This window comes from Eubalaena glacialis, chromosome 7, assembly GCF_028564815.1.
Source record: "Eubalaena glacialis isolate mEubGla1 chromosome 7, mEubGla1.1.hap2.+ XY, whole genome shotgun sequence".
Classification (NCBI taxonomy): Eukaryota; Metazoa; Chordata; class Mammalia; order Artiodactyla; family Balaenidae; genus Eubalaena; species Eubalaena glacialis.
In genome coordinates this window covers 74,493,716-74,512,108 of record NC_083722.1, presented here as the reverse complement: position 1 = coordinate 74,512,108, position 18,393 = coordinate 74,493,716, and the positions used below count along the sequence as shown (strand labels likewise).

Below are 18,393 nucleotides of genomic sequence, written 5' to 3'. Positions count from 1 at the left end.
ACATGGACTGGGATGAGGGGAAAGAGGGAAGAATGTCAGAGGAGCAATTTTGGTAGGAAGAGCAGGAGCTCAGTTTTGGATAGGTTGTTTTTGATGCCTAGTAGACAAGATGTGGAGTTGGCAGTTGGCTACATGAATCTGGAGTTCAAGGTAAAGGCCAGGGTTAGAGATGCAAATCTGGGAGGTATCAACATATCGCTGGTGCTGGTATTTAATGCCATGGGCCTGGATGAGATGACCTAGGTAATGAAGGAGTTAGAATAGACAGGAGAGCAGAGTTCCAGCCCTGAGGCCTGGGGCACACCAGCACTAAGAGGTTTCAGGGAAGAGAAGGAACACCTACACAGAGCTGTGGGTACTTTGACTTTGCTTCCCAAACTGGGCCATTGTTGGTGGTTCTTTCCCTTATCAGATAGTACTTTGTCCTCTAAGGAGGTAAACATATGAAAGAACTAATTATTTTTGCCTTATGCCCATGCTCCTTGGGCAATAATAATTGCTACCCTTTATCACAACTCTTTGCCTGGCCTTGTGCTGACACTTCATTATCTCATTTAATCTTCACAATAACTGTATGATATCCCCTTTTGTAGTTATGGAAACCAAAGACCAGAAAGATTAACTTGCTGAAGCTGGAAAGTAGAGGGTGGGGGGATTCCAACCCAGGTCAGTCCTACTCCAAGGCTCATGCTCCTGCCTACTTTCCCCTTTTCCTTATGGTGATTATTGAGTTTTCAGAGGAAGCATCTAGAATTTTTTTTTTTAACTTACATTGGCCCATAGTACTTGGAAGATTGTTTATATTGCCTAAGACCAGGAATATGAGTATTTAGAATAGCTGACCCAGAACAGCGCCCTCACCCAGAATGGGGAGCACAACGTCCAGTTGCAGAGGTAGGTTGACTCACTTTCAGCCCCTAAATTCTCACACGGAAGAACCCAGCAAAGAGGAAGACTGTTGTGCTGCCTGTTGTTCTTTGTTGCCTTGGTCGCACTTGGGGCCATGACTCTTCAGCATCGAAAGTAGGGACTTGTAGGGACTTGATCAAATGTTAAAATGAGAGACAGGAACCAGGAGAGATACAGATAATACAAGGGCCACAGAGGAAATTTTCCAGCAGAGCAGGAAAACCAGCTGCCTTACCAGGAACTGCAAAGTAATAAAGACAGGAAGGAAAACCTCTTCAAAATTTCCAGGGAAGAACTGACTATTCTTTTTTTTTTTTAATTAATTAATTAATTTTATTTATTTATTTTTGGCTGCGCTGGGTCTTCGTTGCTGTGCGCGGGCTTTCTCTAGTTGCGGTGAGCGGGGTCTACTCTTCGTTGGGGCGCGTGGGCTTCTCATTGTCGTGGCTTCTCTTGTTGTGTAGCACGGGCTCTAGGCACACAGGCTTCAGTAGTTGTGGCATGTGGGCTCAGTGGTTGTGGCTTGCGGGCTCAAGCTCAGGCTCAGTAGTTGTGGTGCACGGGCTTAGTTGCTCTGTGGCGTGTGGGATCTTCCTGGGCCAGGGCTCGAACCTGTGTCCCGTGCATTGGCAGGCGGATTCTTAACCCCTGCACCACCAGGGAAGCCCGACTATTCTTATTATTAGCTCAGAATACTTCATATTGTATAATCTTGTATTTGTAGGAGGGAGAAACTGCTGAAGATGCTGAAAGAGTCATTAAAGAATTTGCCCTGAGTCACACCAGCAAGGTAGCAACAGGGCTGGTAACAGATCCCAGCCTCAAGATACAATCGGGTCTTTTCACTTCAGCTACAACATTTTCACAGCACCTCAGGTTCTGAAATGTCCACTCAAGCTATGAAAGAAAAGACATCTGGGGAAGAACAGAGGTCTTATTACCTTTGCTCCAGCTCCAGCTAGTCCTCACTACTGCTGTTGTGGAGATGACATGCTGGGTCCATGAAAATCATGGGCCTAGACAAAACAGAAAGCTGAGGTTTTGAGGAGCCCCTGACCTGGAGGTGCACGGTAGCCTGTTGTTTGTGGCAAAGCCTAAGGCTTGAAGCAGCGTCATACAGGGCAGCAGGGCCATCACAGAATTGACATGTATTATTATTCCAAAAGACCTAGATTTATTTCTTGGTAATTCTATCAGTAAAAAGTGACCTTTATGAAGGGTTGTCCCAATATTCAAATATAGGTCAATAGGTTGATTTAAACAGAGTTTTAAATCACAACCTTAAAACGTTTCGTAAGTAGCCACAACGGTTTGCTCTGAGAGAGTGTCCTAGGCTCAAGAGTTAGCCAGAAGCCCATGGGGTAAATGGCCACTTGCTTGGCTAAGGAGATGCAATACTTCCAAACGACAGTGGTGCTATCTGGTAGAGCTGATGTGCTTGAAAGCAAGAGTGGGACTCAGATAAGCCCTGAGGTCACATGGAGACTGTTGAGGAGATTGGTTAGGTATGTTTAAAAACTTTAAATTTGTCTTCTATGGGGATCAATTCTATGGGCTGCAGCTTCTGGTTAATGGAATGTAGCCAGGATATTTCTGTATCAACCAGAGAATATGAGACCTTCTTGGCTTGAACTCTTATAATGTAATATGGCAGGATTAATGAGAGTAAAACTATATAAATGATATTTACTCTAAGGGTGGGAGCTTGTCCTCCTGAGCTAGTAAGGAGAGAAAATACTGAGTGACCTGTGGAGACTGGGAGAGACTCCGCCTCTCTCCTTCCCAGGGGAACAGACAGTTAAGGAATTGGGCATTTTCTCACATGTTCTTAACTATCAATAAAAGGGAGGAGAAAGCTCCCCTTAAACTATGTGCGAGGGTCTAATAGCCCTGTGCAAAGCCATCTCTGGTAAAAGGCCACAGCTTTGTCACAATGTCAGTCACAGTCCAGTGTTGTGGAGGTAGGCTCCAAGTGGCAGCTGTCTGAGACTATGAGAAAAGCCCAGGGGCAGAGCTCTCCCTCAATTCCAGTGTAGGGCTGAGATGGAGACAGAACACTGCATTGGGGTGATGGAGCAGCAGAGAGAATCAAAGGAGTGAGTTCAGACTTTTTCCTTCATCCCTGAACTGTTGGGTGAATTAACCATGAGGCTATTAAGTGATTTAATTGCTTCAGAGAAACATGAGCAGTATTGTTGTTAATCCCTAATTTTATTTCTTTAAACTACTCTCCAAAAGTAAAATTGTTGATTTTATGTTTTCCTGTTTTTTTCTAGGGGTGGTATGCAGGCATTCATCTTTTTTTTAAAGTTCCCCAGGTCATTCTATGTGCAGAGTTGAGAAATACCACTCTAGAGATTCATACTGATATATTAAAACGTGGCTAAAAGGATGTTCTGGGGCTTCCCTGGTGGCACAGTGGTTAAGAATCCACCTGCCAATGCAGAGGACACGGGTTCGAGCTCTGGTCCGGGAAGATCCCACATGCCGCGGAGCAATTAAGCCTGTGCGCCACAACTCCTGAGCCTGCGCTCTAGAGCCAGTGAGCCACAACTGAAATCCGTGTGCCTAGAGCCCGTGCTCCGCAACAAGAGAAGCTACTGCAGTGAGAAGCCCACTCACCGCAACTAGAGAAAGCCCGCGCACAGCAACGAAGACCCAATGCAGCCAAAAATAAATAAATTTATAAAAAAATAAAATATATTAAAAAAATAAAAGGGTGTTCTTTTAGCAGCAGTTGGTGTGCCTACATCCTTTACAGTCAGTGTGGCCGGGTCCACTAATGACATTTATCCAGCCCGCAAACTTGCACTGTCCTTCCACAATTAGTGGAGGAAAAAATGCCATAGTCTCTTTCTTTCGCTTTAAATAAACCTCTTGTTGGCTCGGGCGGAAGAGCTGGGGAGTCTGGGCCTGCGGTCCACCCCAGGCTTTGGGTTTGGGGAGGTGTCTGAGTTTGGCCGGGACTCTGGAAAAGGCGGTGCGGGATGATGCCACCGCTGACCCGGGTCAGGCCCCGCCCAGGTCTCTGCCGGGACCTGGCGCGCCGCCCCACCTCGCGGCGGCCGTGCACTGCGAACTACATTTCCCATAATGCACATCGGGGGCGGGCAGGGCCAGGCCCAGCGACTGGAGCCGGGCCTCCGCCGCCAGAGGCCGGCGAGTGCTGTCTTCCTGAGTCGGCAGCCGGGCAAGGGGCGGTGGGAGGGAGCGGTGGCCTGTGCTGTGGCCATGTCTGCGTCCGTAGGGGGCCGTGGTCCCGCGAACCTGAACCATCAGTCTGCGCCCAGCCGGACACCCGTGCCCTCCCGGTGGTCCGGCAGAGGGCAGTGACCGGCAGTCTCTGTGCTTCCTGACCCCTTCCCCCTCCCCGAGAAACAGGTGAGTCCGACTGCCAACCCACGTGGCTTGGGGGCGCCGAGAGACTGGAGAGCTGTCATCTTTGAAGGGAGGGGCTTGAAGACTAGGGGCCCCTGCCGTCTACGCTGCCATTTGCGGTAGAAGGACTGGGTCTCTCTGGGGTCCCTTCGCCGGTTCCCAGCTGGGGAATACAAAAGGCGAGGCCTGGAACTCTTCCTTCGGCTGGAAGGGCAAAGTCCTGTAGCCCCAACGCACACACATTCGGCCCAGCAGAGTGCTCTCAAAGACTGGCAGAGGTTGACTGTGGGGTGAGCAGGAAGCTGCTGAAAGTGTCTTGAGGCTTGGGACTTTGCCTTCAAGGGTGCCCTGGCTCAGATAACCAAGCTGCCTCTTGTACCTGTTGAGCCACACTTTCTGGGCTCGAGTTTGCTGGGGAGGGTGAGCAGCCTTTGTCAGAGAGGGGAGTGACCACTAGCAGTGACAAGTACCAAGCTATACTCTCAGCATGGAGTAGGCATCCTGCTGAAGCAGTTACAGCACAGCCTCACCTGGACTCTGTCTGCCACACATCCATGCATCCCGGCATCATCCTCCCAGATAGCCCACTCCCCAAAGGGTCAAGGCAGGATAGGGCACTATCTAAGCAGGAAGAGGGAGCAAGAGTGGTAGGGACCCAGTAGGGGGGGGGGGTTCTTGCAAGTCCCTTCCTCCCTCCAGGCCAGGCACCTAGAGGAGGGAGGCATACCAGAAGGGCTGATTGAGCTAACTTGTTTGGTGACATTGCTCAAAGGCACAGCAGAGCACTTCTAGGGAAAATAGCAAGCCCTGGGGGCTTCTAGAGAGGCTGCCTGAGAAGGGGCCCCAAGGGAGTATCTGGGACTGGTTCCAAGAGACCTCTCTTGCTTAACTGCTTCAGGCCCAGCCACCCAAGAGCTTCAGCCACACAGGTTATGGCTCCAGTGGGGTTTGGGGTGGGTTTTGCTATGAGTCATTCACCCTCCCTGCCTAGTTTCCAGTGTAAATGTCCAGAGAACTGTTTGCTTCACCAGGGCTTTTGGCTGGACCCCGATACTGGCCTTGGAGATATTGAGGTACTACATGATTTCAGGTGGTTGGAGAACTGTTCGGAAGGAGATGTCCACTAGCCCCAGCCAGCTGACCCTGCCCTCACAACATGCAGGTACCATGTTGGGTAGTACTCAGCCATGCTAGGAGCAGTTACCTAAAGCCCACTGGGATCAGTGGGTAGTGGGCCCTCAGGGGTAAGCTGCTGTAGATCTTGTTTTGGTCTTTGAGCCAGAGGCGCAAGGCCACAGAGCAGGGGCATGTGGTAGAAAGGAGTTCAGCTTGGGAGAGACTTCTGGGAGCAGCAGGGAACCAACGGTCTGTCCTGCAACTTCAGGATGAATAGCCAGTTAGCCTGGAGGAACTCCCAGCCCTAGGCCCAAAGGCATCTCTTTGTCCCAGCATCACAGATGGGTCATTTCAGGCCAGAGCCCACCTGGCTTCATGAGGTCAGAAGCATGTCCTGTTCACTAAGGGCCTGGCTCAGGATGAGCAAACTCTCAAAGGACTGATTTACATGGCAGAGATTACTGGATCTGTGTATAAGTGCAGGTACACATGGTCTGAATAAGAATAATCATGATATGCTAAAGACAGCTGAGTGTATATGTACCTACTCTGTGCCAGGGTAACCAAATTACATGGATTATCTCATTTAATCCTTCCACAACCCAATGAATCAGTGCTGTCATCATCCTCATTTCGTAGGTGAGAAAGCTGAGATTTATAAAACCAAGCCAGGTTAATCCGGGTCCCTCTGACTCCAGAGCCATTGTTACTGAACACTTAACTACTACCAAGGACAAGTCTTCCCTACAGGCAGGAGTCTCCCAAGGCTACATTGGAGCTGGGTGTTCTCTGAGGATCTTTCATCTTCTCCCTTACAAAGTTATTTGTCTGACAAATGTTAATTAAAGTCTTCCTGAGTATGGAGCTGACATTCTGAAATTTGCGACAGCTCACAGGGTTACCTTCAATGTAGAAAAACAAAGCAGGGCAAGGGAGATAAGAATCCAGGATATTCCAGGAAGGCCTCTCTGATAAGGTAACACTTGAGCAGCAACCTGAAGGAAGTGACAGAGTGAGTCATGTAGATATTTGGCCAAGTAGTGGAATAGGTGAGGTGGGGGGCAGGGGGAAAAGTAGGGAGATGTGGTCCAGGCAGAAAGTTCAGCAAGAGCAAAGTTCTGAAGTGAAGGAATACTCAGGATTTACATTTACAGTATACTCAAGGAAAGCCGTAACGTCAGTGTGGCTGGGTTGAAGCAAAGCAAGTAGGGGAAAGAACAGGAGATGAGGTTGAAGAAGTAATTTGGGGGGTGGGGTGTGGCGCATGTAGACAGAGTGGTTCTTGTGCACCACTGTGAGGAAATTGGCTTTCTCACTGGGTGAGGTGTGACCGTTACAGACTAGTGAGCAAAGGAACTACGTGACTTGACTTCTGTCTCAAGCAGATCACTTTGAGTGCTGTGAGAAGGATAGACTGTACAGGGACAAGGACAGAAGTGGGGAGACTGGTTAAAAGACTGTTGCAATGCTGGAGAGGGTGTGGAGAAAAGGGAACCCTCTTGCACTGTTGGTGGGAATGTAAATTGGTACAGCCACTATGGAGAACAGTATGGAGATTCCTTAAAAAACTAAAAATAGAACTACCATACGACCCAGCAATCCCACTACTGGGCATATACCCTGAGAAAACCATAATTCAAAAAGAGTCATGTACCACAGTGTTCATTGCAGCACTATTTACAATAGCCGGGACATGGAAGCAATCTAAGTGTCCATCGACAGATGAATGGATAAAGACGTGGCACATATATACAATGGAATATTACTCAGCCATAAAAGGAAACAAAATTGAGTTCTTTGTAGTGAGGTGGATGGACCTAGAGTCTGTCAAACAGAGTGAAGTAAGTCAGAAAGAGAAAAACAAATACCATATGCTAACACATATATATGGAATCTAAAAAAAAAAAAAAAGGTTCTGATGAACCTAGGGGCAGGACAGGAATAAAGACACAGACGTAGAGAATGGACTTGAGGACACGGGGAGGGGGAAGGGTAAGCTAGGATGAAGTGATAGAGTGGCATTGACATATGTACACTACCAAATGTAAAATAGATAGCTAGTGGGAAGCAGCCGCATGGCACAGGGAGATCAGCTCGCTGCTTTGTGACCACCTAGAGGGGTGGGATAGGGAGGGTGGGAGGGAGACGCCAAGAGGGAGGGGATATGGGGATATTTGTATACGTATAGCTGATTCACTTTGTTACGCAGCAGAAACTAACACAACATTGTAAAGCAATTATACTCCAATAAAGATGTTAAAAAAAAAAAAAAGACTTGCAACAATCTGCTAGAGAGATAATGTTGACTTGGACCAATGTGGTAGTGGTGGAGGTGATGAGAAGTGGTCAGATTCTGAATATCGGCATTTCCCCATGGAACATCAGTAATCTGTTCCATGAAAGTTGGACATTCTGTCTGGAATCACTAACTTAGTATCTGTTTCCCACTTTTTTTTTTTTTTGTCATTTAACTTTTTATTTTTTTTTTAACATTTTATTGAAGTATAGTTGATTTATGTGTTTCCCCATTATTTTAAATGGGAAAAAGTATAATGCTTCCTTCATCAACCCCAAATCCCCAATTTTCTAAAATAGCACTAAAACACAAGGAAAATACATACCTAATATATGCCAAATAAATTATAATGTTAGGATACAAAATGCTTAAAACATTTCCTCCTCATCAAACAGTGTTGCTTTGATACAGCATCATGGCCTCTTTCAGTACCTGCAAATAGCCATGATGCAACTAAACCCCTTTTGTTGGCACTCAATGATCTTCTATCAGTTCTATTTGAAATGTAATTTGAGGCTTTAAATGCACATTCCTTTATTAAAAAATATAAATCAAGTGTTGATAATAGTTTTTTTCTATGTAAACATAAGCTCAATCAGTACAAGTTTGTTGTATTAGTTATCTGTTGCTGTGTAACAAGTTATCCCAAAACTTAGCAGCTCAAAACAATAATAAATATTTATTATCTCATACAGTTCCTGTGGGTCAGGAATTTGGGAGCATCTTAGCTGGATGGTTCAGGCCCAGTGTCTCTCATGAGGTTGCAGTCATTCAAAGGCATGACTGGGGCTAGATGATTTGCTTCCAAGACTGCCCGCTCACATGACTAGCACACTGGTACTGGCTGGTCTCGGGTTTCAGTTTCTTACCATGAGCTCCTCTCTTTAGGGCTGCTTGAGTGTCCTCACAACTGATGGCTGATGGCTGCACCTAGAGAGAGTGATCCAAGAGAACAAAGCAGAAGCCACAATGTCTTTTATGACCTAGCCTCAGAAGTCACACATTGTCATTTTCACATTATCCTGTTGGTGACATAGATTAGTTCTGCTCAGTGTGGGATGGGAGTATACAGACTTGAATGCTGGGAGTTGAGGATCACTGGGGACCATTTTGAAGGCTGGCTACCACAGCTGTGTACTAAAAACCAAGAGGCATTCTATGTGGCAAAGGTTAATGAGAGACATTTTTCTGTGTGTACCTGTATTCTGAAGTAAAGCTGACAAGATTTGCTGGTGGTTTGGTATATTAGTTACGGGAAAAAGAGAGGCATAAGGGATGCCTCCAAGGTTTTTTGCTAAATAACTGGAAGTATCAAATTGTCTTTCACTGAGATGGAGAAAACTCTGGGAGGAACAACTTTTTAAGGGGATGATCAGGAACTCAGTTTTGGACATATAACTTTGAGGTACTATAAGATATCCAAGGGCAAACATCAAGTAAACAGTTAAACGTGTGTGCCTCTGGAAGTCAGAAGAGAGATTAGGGCTGTGAATAAAATTTGGAATCATTAATGTATCAGTGAAATTTAAAACCATGAGACTGAATAAGGTCACCAAGGGATCGAATGAAGACAGAAAAGAGATCCAAGACCTGAAATCTTGGACCCTCAACAGTAAGAAGAACTGTAAAGAGGACTTAGAAGGAGTGGTCCATGAGGTAGGAGAACCATGAAAGGAGAGTGATGTGCCAGAAGCCAAGAGAAGAAAGTGTTTTGAGAGAGAGGAAATAATCATTGTGGCTGCTGAGTGAAGTGAGATGATCCTGGAGGTCACTGGAGACCTTGAGGGAGCAGTGTTACTGGAGTAATAGTTGGAATGGATTCAAGTGTGAATGGGAAAAGTGGAGAGACACCTGAGCGCTCCACATTTCCCAGTCCCTCTGGCCACATGACTAGTTCTGGCCAATCTGGACTTTGAAGTATTTAAGAGTTGGTACATGACCCTCCAGCCCTGTCTTCCATTGCCAGGGGACGGCAGAGCTATAAGATGCTAGTAGCCTGGATTCCTGAATCACTGCCCAGAAGGGAGCTGCTCTGAATTGCTACCCAACCCACAGTACGTGAGCAAAAAATAAGCCTTTAGTGCTCTCTTCGGCAGCACATATACTAAAATTGGAACGATACAGAGAAGATTAGCGTGGCCCCTGCGCAAGGATGACACGCAAATTCCTGAAGCGTTCCATATTGTTTGGTTCAGGCGGTAATGCGAGTGATGGGGAGCGATGCGGGGCGGCAGATGAAGCTTCGCTCTCCTGCTGCTCACCTCCTGCTGTACGGCCCAGTTCCTAACAGCCCACGTCCCAGATAGAAGTCCGCAGCCTGGGAGTTGGGGACCCCTGCTGTATATAATGGAGTCAGCCTGTCAAATTAGGAACTTGTAAATATTTTAATACATATTATCCTTTAGAGATTATTAAAAATGCTTGCAAAATCTGTGAAGGTGGTCAAAAGGTACAAACTTACAGTTATAAAATAAATAAATCCTGAGGATGTAATGTACAGCATGGTGACTATAATTAATAATACTTGTATATTTGAAAGTTGCTAAGAGAGTAGGTATTAAAAGTTCTCATCACAAGAAAAAAATTTTGCAACTATGTGTGGTGATGGATGTTAATGAGACATGGTGGTGACCATTTTGCAATGTATACAAATATTGACTCATTATGTTTTAGACCTGAAACTAATATAATATTATACATCGATTATTTCTCAATAAAAAAATGCTTGCAAAAAAAAAAAAAAAAAAAGCCTTTAGGGAATTCCCTGACAGTCCAGTGGTTAGGACTCTGCACTTCCATTGCCTGGGGCCCAAGTTCAATCCCACAAGCCACGTGGTATGGCCAAAACAAAAAAAAAAAGCCTTTATGTGTAAAGCCTCTACCATTTGGGCACTCATTTGTTACACAGCATAGCCTAGCTTATGTGACTAATTTAACTCCAAGTACTGTTTACTGTTTTGAGGTTTGTTTGTTTTATAAAGGACAGTAAAAAAAAACAACAAAAAAAATAGGGTGGTACCTAGAGGGGAATGTAAAGTTAAGGGGAGGTTTGTTTTAAGGCTTTAATTGAAATAAAACAAACATAAAGTTCACAAATCATAAGTACAGCTCAATGAATTATAACAGAGTAAACACATCTAAGGGAAGGTGTTTTGAAAATGGAAGAAACATCAGTATATTGGTGATGGATAGGGGAGAAGGGGACACTGATGATCCGAGAGAGAGAGGGACAGCTGCTGAAGCCATATGCTTGGGTGGGTGAGAGGGGCTGGAGTGGAGGCATTAGTGGAGCCCAGGCAGCTCATCTTTAGTAAGAAGAAGGAAGGCAGAGTCTGGCAGGTGAGGTGAGGTGGTAGTGGGAATCTTGGAAGTTCTCTTTTGCTGACTTGCATGTCCTCAGTGAAATAGAAGGTAAGGTTATCACTGATAGTGCTGAGGGCAAGCATCGGAGAAGATGATGGAAGCTTGAGAAGAGAGAAGATGTGAAGCTATCCACTAGGGGAGTGGGAAAGTGAGTACACATAGAAATGTAGGGCATTCCCATTTAAAGTAATTGTTCTGGACCCTCTCCTCAGAAAAAAGCACATACCAATCCAGGCCTCCATCCAAGGAGCCAGGTCCAGAAGCCCTGGCCATGACCCCGGGACTGGCAGTAGCAGCTTGCCCTCTGCCTGTATATGGACAGACTCATCTCTCTGGGGTCGCTCTCTCTTTACACAGCAATGCAGACCCCACCCAGGCTTTTAGGTTAGCTTGTAAAATAATGGTCTACAAGGTTCTCGTGTGGCCTGTGTCTTCTTGCTTAAGATCTGGACATGCCCTAGTTTCCTTAGCACCCACTGCCCTGGGCTCCGTGGTGTTGCGGTGGCTGTTTTGGCCTGTTTTGGATTGCTCCTCTTGGTCTCAGTCTCAGAGGAGACCTTTCTGGATGCCTCCCCAGGTTCCTGTTGAGGGCATGCAGCTTCTTAATTACTCTTCATCAGAAAAGGTGGACCACACCTTGGTCTTCTGGGCTCCGACCCTTGCTGGGAACCATCACTCTTGATTGTCCTGATGGACAGGATTGGTGGCCTAGAAAATCCCAAAAGGTAGATGTTCTCCTGAATAATCTTCCTTTGAAGATTATTCGAAGCGCACTCTGTGTGGGATGATGCTGTTGACCAGTGGTACCCAACCCCCACTTAACCCTGTGGTGCTCCAGGACAAGTGGGGGCGTGGCCATCAGGCCAGTCTCTGGCCCTGCCTCCCTGTCTGTCTGTTTTGCACATTGAACTGCTTTACAAGATTAATTTGAAGAAAGGATTCCATAGCTTACAACAAAGATGACAAAAAGAAGAGCTTGAAAATCAATTCTTTGGGTACACTTGCAGGAGCTGCCTGCTAGGAACTTGTGGTCAGAGAGAGTTCTTAGACACAGATAAGCGGGGGCCACACAAATGCTAGTGCTGGTGACACTGTTTTGAAATCACTCTTCTCATGAACGTTTTTGAGCATCTACTTCATGCCAGGCTCAGAGTGGAGTCATTTGCCCAAGGTTACAGAGCTAGTAAGGGACAAGCCTCAATTATTCCCTATGGACTCTGCTCCAGGAGGGCAGGGACAGAGTCTGCTTTGCTCACAGTAACACCAGTCCCTCCCACGCCCCTGGCCTGCCTGCAGTGCCTTCCTCATGAGTCTCTGACTAGTCTTCGCTGCCCATCTAGCCCATCCAGCCAAATTTCTCTTCCCTAAAGGGTTAGTGCCTCAGATGGAACCCTTCTCCTATGGATTGTTTGTTGCCTGCCAAATGAAGACCCTTCAGCCTGTCATTAAGGGACCGTAGAGGCTGATCCCAAGTGAGCCACCCAACTTCGTTATCCCTGACATCCACTCTTGGCCACCTCCACCTGGCCCTGAGGCTGTGGAAGGACTGGGAGATCAGGCTGAGTTTGTCCTTAGTGTCCATCAAATGGGCACTGAGAACTGACATGTCCATAGTTGTTTTTAACTGGAAAGGCGAGCCCTGGTGCCAAATTCAAAAGGTACAGAATGCAAGGAGAAAAGCAAGGCTTAGGCCTGTTTACTCTGACTCACTTCGTTCATAGTAAATGTCTAAATATCAAAAAGAACTGATTTGTCAACTCAGTTTTGAATGGAGAAATGTTCATGGTAGGATGTACAGTGGAAGATATCAGGATACAGAATGGTTTCAATTCCCAGCTCCAGCGCTTCTTTCCTGTCGTGACATTGGGCAATGTACTTACACTCTCTCAGCTTCAGTTTCTTCATCTATAAAGCTTGTCTGACAAGAGTGCCTGCCTCAGAGAAGAATGATCAGGATTACATAAAAATCCACATAGGGACTGGGACTTCCCTGGAACTTCCAGGGGTAAAGAATCCGCCTTCCAATGCAGGGGATGCGGGTTTGATCCCTGGTCGGGGAACTAAGATCCCACATGCCGCGGGGCAACTAAGCCCGCGTGCCACAACTAGAGAGAGAAAAAAACCCTGCACACCACAACTAGAGAGAAGCTTGAGCACCGCAACTAAGACCCGACACAGGGACTTCCCTGGTGGCTCAGTGGTTAAGAATCCGCCTGCCAATGCAGGGGACACAGGTTTGATCCCTGGTCCAGGAAGATCCTGAAGATCGCAGAGCAACTAAGCCCATGCGCCACAACTACTGAGCCTGTGCTCTAGAGCCCATGCTCTGCAACGAGAAGCCACCACAATGGGAGGCCCGCGCACCACAACGAAGCTTATCCCCCACTCACCGCAACTAGAGAAAGCCCGCGAGCAGCAACAAAGACCCAACACAGCCAAAAAAAAAAAAAAGTATATTTATTTATTTACTTTGGCTGCACCGGGTCTTAGTTGCATCAGGCAGGATCTTCATTGCGTCATGCAGGATCTTTAGTTGTGGCATGAGGGATCTTTTAGTTGCAGCATGCTGCTCTTAGTTTCGGCATGAGGGATCTAGTTCCCTGACCAGGGATCGAACCGGGCCCCCTGTATTGGGAGCACAGAGTCTTAACCACTGGACCACCAGGAAAGTGCCCCATATATTCTTTTATAATCAGAAAGAGAACAGCACGCTTCTTTAGAAGGGAATATTCAGAACCCATTCCCCAGAGGTTTGAGTTAGCTGGGTCCTGGTGAGGGATACTTTCCTGTACTTAACCACTCTTAATCATGCCAGTGACTCCTGCCACTAGCACCTTCCCCCTTACCCTCAATGATGCCTTTGTTTGCCCCACAGGAGAGCCCAAGGGATGGCTGCTGACATGCAGAGGAAGAGAAGCAGCGAAGGCCCCGATGGCACGTTGGCTCCTTCTGATGGGCAGAGTGTGGAGAGAGCTGAGAGCCCCACACCAGGACTGGCCCAGGGAATGGAGCCAGGTACGGGCAGGGTGCGCAGCCCCAGCCAGCTTACAGCTAGAGCAGCCTCCAGGGCAATCGGGATTCCCAACCACTCTTTCACTGTCACTCATTCATGCATGTGTTCACTCACTTGTTAGCTATTTGTCATGTGCTGGGGATACTGCAGGGATCCAGGCTCAGTGTGCATCTGGCCTTCCTCTCCACTTCATGTTGTGCCACTTGCCCTGTGCTGTCTTGTCACCAGTGTGGGCTCTCCTCCTATTTCCTGTGTCTACAGGTACCTCCCTGGCTCCTTCTCCCTCCCTCAGCTCTCAACTTAAATGTCACCTCCTCACAAGAGAGGCCTGCTCTGACCATGCTCTGCACAGAACATGTGCAGTTATTTTGTCTTAGTTATTTTGTAGTCTTATTTGTGTGTGTATGTATTGCCCATCTCTCTTGTCCACAAGATTGTGAGCTCTTTGAGCACAGAGCTGTTGTATCCCCAATGCCTGGTACAGTGCTGAACTCATAATAGAGACTCAAAACATATCTCTTGAACTCTTCTGTCCAAAAAAAAATCAGTAAAGGAAAACTGACATGGTCCCTGCCTTGGGGGAGCCACAGGCTAGTGAGAGCATTCCAGTGGAGGGGGTTAGGAGCCATGGGTCCTTGCGCAGGGTCAGGGAGCCTTCTCCCAGGGAGAAAGATTTGCTGAGCACAAGAGTTATTCCAGGCACAGGGCGAGGTGCTGGGCACACAGCAGTGAACAACCAGGTTCCTGCCCATGAGGGGGAACCCCACTGCAGTTGGGGAGAAGGGCAATAACTGATAAGTGCCCTAAGAGAAGTCAAGGAGGGGGATATGATAGAGTGCCTGGGTTTGGGGGTCAGGTGACAGGGACAACTAACATCTTTGCTGTGAGCTGAAGTGTGACAGGGAGCTGGCATGCAAGGAAGTGGGAGTGCCTTCCAGGCAGAGGGAACAGGAGATGCAGAGGCCCTGAGGTAGGTGGGATATCCAAGAGCAGATGCACGAAGGGCTGTGAGATGAGAGTGAGAGGGACAGGCAGATACTGGCTACCACCGCAGCCTTGAGGGGTTGGGGTCTTATTCCCAGGGTGAGGGGAGGAGGCTGGTGGGCTGTAAGTCACAGCAAAGCATGACTTGTAGCCGGAGGGAACAGTGGCTTGCCTCATCAGGACAAGCAGTGTACTATATTGGGCACCTTGCTGGTGAGGTGGTCTGCCAGAAGCTACCGCTCTAAACACCAGTGCTTTTGGCTGGCAGGTGCCGGACAGGAGGGTGCCATGTTCGTCCATGCCCGTTCCTACGAGGACCTGACTGAATCAGAGGATGGGGCGGCTTCTGGGGAGATCCCCAAGGAGGGTGCTGGTGGTCCCCCACCGCTGCCTACAGACATGCGCCAGATCAGCCAGGACTTCAGTGAGCTGAGCACCCAGCTGACGGGTGTCGCCCGAGACCTGCAGGAGGAGATGCTTCCAGGAAGCTCTGAGGACTGGCCGGAGTCCCCAGGGGCAGCTGGGCGACCAGCCACAGAGCCCTCAAGGGAGGGCACTGGTGAAGGGGATGAGGAGGAGACTGCTGAGGCATGGCGCCTGCACCAGAAGCATGTCTTCGTGCTGAGCGAGGCGGGGAAGCCTGTGTACTCCCGCTATGGGTCAGAGGAGGCACTTTCCAGCACCATGGGTGTCATGGTGGCCCTGGTGTCCTTCCTGGAGGCTGACAAGAATGCCATCCGTTCCATCCATGCAGGTGAGCCACCAGGAAGGGGGTGCCGGGAGGTCTCCCTGGCCAGGAGAGACCATACCAGGTTTCAGACTCCCAGGGACTAGAGGGCTGGGATGTGCTGTGTGACCAAGGGTAGTCCCTCCACTTCACCGAGCCCCATGTCCTCATCTGAACACGGGAAAACAACACTGACTGCCTCATAGGGCTGTTGTGAGGGCCAAAGGTGGCTCGCACATGGGCTTTGCCCTTGGAGAAGGTGAGAAGCCGGGGAGGTGACCAAAAAATCCCAGGTCTTGAGCCCCACCCAGCTCTTACCACTTAGCCCAAGAATGTGTGTTTTTCTGAAGTGCTTCCTGCGTTTTAGCTGGTCCCAGTCTGTGAAGCAAGTGGCAGGAAAGGGGGAGAAGGGGGCCCATGGGCATCTGTTTTTCTTTCATCTTGAAGCCCCCTCTGTGTGCACAGTTATGAGGGGAGGTGGAGAGGATGTGGAAGGCTGCGTGGGAAAGCGGGGCTCTGAGGGTGTTAGGGCAAGCCAATCAGGGAGGGCTTTCCGGAGAGGGGCTGAAGCTGACACCACCCCTATCCATCCGCCCCATCAGATGGCTACAAGGTAGTATTCGTGCGCCGGAGCCCACTGGTGCTGGTGGCGGTGGCCCGCACGCGGCAGTCGGCACAAGAACTGGCGCAAGAGTTGCTCTACATCTACTACCAGATCCTGAGCCTTCTTACGGGCGCGCAGCTGAGCCACATCTTCCAGCAGAAGCAGAACTATGACCTGCGGCGCCTGCTCTCGGGCTCCGAGCGCATCACGGACAACCTGCTGCAGCTCATGGCGCGAGACCCCAGTTTCCTGATGGGGGCGGCGCGCTGCCTGCCCCTGGCGGCGGCCGTGCGCGACGTCGTGAGTGCCAGCCTGCAGCAGGCGCGCGCCCGCAGCCTCGTCTTCTCCATCCTGCTGGCGCGCAACCAGCTCGTGGCGCTCGTGCGCCGCAAGGACCAATTCCTGCACCCCATCGACCTGCACCTGCTCTTCAACCTCATAAGTTCCTCCTCGTCCTTCCGCGAGGGCGAGGCCTGGACGCCCGTGTGCCTGCCCAAATTCAACGCAGCCGGCTTCTTCCACGCACACATCTCTTACCTGGAGCCTGACACGGATCTCTGCCTGCTGCTCGTCTCCACCGACCGTGAGGACTTCTTTGCAGTGTCTGACTGCCGCCGCCGCTTTCAGGAGCGCCTGCGGAAGCGCGGAGCGCACCTGGCGCTGCGGGAGGCACTGCGCACACCTTACTACAGTGTTGCCCAAGTGGGCATCCCTGACCTGCGCCACTTCCTCTATAAGTCAAAGAGCTCGGGACTCTTCACCAGGTGAGGGAGGGCCTTGGGGACACTGCTTGAGGGAGACAAGGGCGTGGTGGGGGGTTGCCGGTTGGGCCTGAGCTCTGATGCAGTCCTGAAGCTGACGACCCCTCTGGGAATGGACCGACCTGCTGTGTCTGTTTGACTCTGATACCAGGGACCCAAACCCCCTATCACCCTACTCCCCATCAGCATACACCTCTCTACAGTCATTTCCCATAAGGCCTTGAAATACCCAGTACACCCAGGGAAGGAAACTGGAACAGAGGTCTCCTCTGTTTGGTCAGTTTGGTCCAGCCCAGGATGCAGAACTCCTCCACTTCCTCCTCCAACAGAGGGGCTGGGGCCAGATGAGGCATCTTCTATCCTCTTATCCCTTTTTGGTCCAGAGGGTTCCTGGCTCACTTTTCCTCCGTCTCAGACCTGTCACTCTGTCTAGGACACCTAAACCCAGATTGGCTTCTCCAAGGGAGGGTCACCATAGATGCCATGAACTTGGGGGAGAGGGGAGAACAGGGCTCCAGTCTGGGTGGGCCCAGCTCTGTCCTGGGGAGTCTTCAGTGGTGAGGAGACAATGCCTTGTCCTGGGGTGGGGGGGGGGCATTTGGAGGGTAGGACACATGGTGGAGTCTCCCTGGCTAGGAATAGGTGTTTCTGGATCTCCAGAGAAGCCAGTGGAAGTCATTCCTTTGCGAACCTACTCCCCCATCTCCAGCCCTGAGATCGAGGCCCCGTACACCAGTGAAGAAGAGCAGGAGCGGCTGCTGGGCCTCTACCAGTACCTGCACAGCCGCGCCCACAATGCCTCCCGCCCACTCAAGACTATCTACTACACGGGCCCCAACGAGAACCTCCTGGCTTGGGTAAGGCAGCCCTGGGATGGGCTGGGCTTCATCGGGGTCCTGAGCAAGGGCCACGAGGGTTGTCTAATCTGGATGACCACCCTGTGCCCCCTTCCTCCAGGTGACAGGCGCCTTTGAGCTCTACATGTGCTACAGCCCCCTGGGGACCAAGGCGTCGGCCGTCAGTGCCATCCATAAACTGATGCGCTGGATCCGCAAAGAAGAAGACCGCCTCTTCATCCTCACGCCCCTCACGTACTGATGAGAATGTGTGTGGGCTCGGCCCTCCTAGGCACACCAGGCTGTGGAAGCCATGGGAGCTTCCAGGTGGGGCTGGCCTCTCTGGCCCAGGCAGCAGGCAGGGACTGTGGGTTGGTGTGTGCATTAAAGTGCTTTGGGGAACACA

At 49.5% G+C, this 18,393-nt stretch overlaps 1 protein-coding gene and 1 non-coding gene across 3 annotated transcripts; both read left to right on the top strand.

Moving 5' to 3' along the window:
• Nucleotides 1-4,024: 4,024 nt before the first annotated feature.
• On the top strand, nucleotides 4,025-18,393 carry MON1A (MON1 homolog A, secretory trafficking associated). 2 transcript variants are annotated; one of them, XM_061195375.1, is made up of 7 exons: nucleotides 4,025-4,290; nucleotides 5,319-5,449; nucleotides 13,938-14,077; nucleotides 15,328-15,813; nucleotides 16,389-17,154; nucleotides 17,861-18,008; nucleotides 18,109-18,393. In XM_061195375.1, exons 3-7 carry the CDS (start codon nucleotides 13,951-13,953, stop codon nucleotides 18,247-18,249), a joined length of 1,668 nt encoding a protein of 555 aa, XP_061051358.1. In that variant the 5' UTR covers nucleotides 4,025-4,290; nucleotides 5,319-5,449; nucleotides 13,938-13,950; the 3' UTR covers nucleotides 18,250-18,393. The 2 variants fall into 2 exon arrangements, with proteins under 2 accessions (XP_061051358.1, XP_061051357.1); XM_061195374.1 differs by lacking the exon at nucleotides 5,319-5,449.
• Nucleotides 9,780-9,886, top strand: LOC133095857 (U6 spliceosomal RNA). Its single transcript, XR_009701713.1, has one exon. It is a non-coding gene; the product is annotated as a U6 spliceosomal RNA (small nuclear RNA).

Excerpts from the sequence above, each read along its gene's own strand:
- MON1A (XM_061195374.1), top strand. The coding sequence starts at position 13,951 with ATGGCTGCTGACATGCAGAGGAAGAGAAGCAGCGAAGGCCCCGATGGC. Across the intron at positions 14,078-15,327 it reads GGCCCAGGGAATGGAGCCAG|GTGCCGGACAGGAGGGTGCC; the intron begins GTACGGGCAGGG and ends TTTGGCTGGCAG. Across the intron at positions 17,155-17,860 it reads AGCTCGGGACTCTTCACCAG|CCCTGAGATCGAGGCCCCGT; the intron begins GTGAGGGAGGGC and ends CCCCATCTCCAG.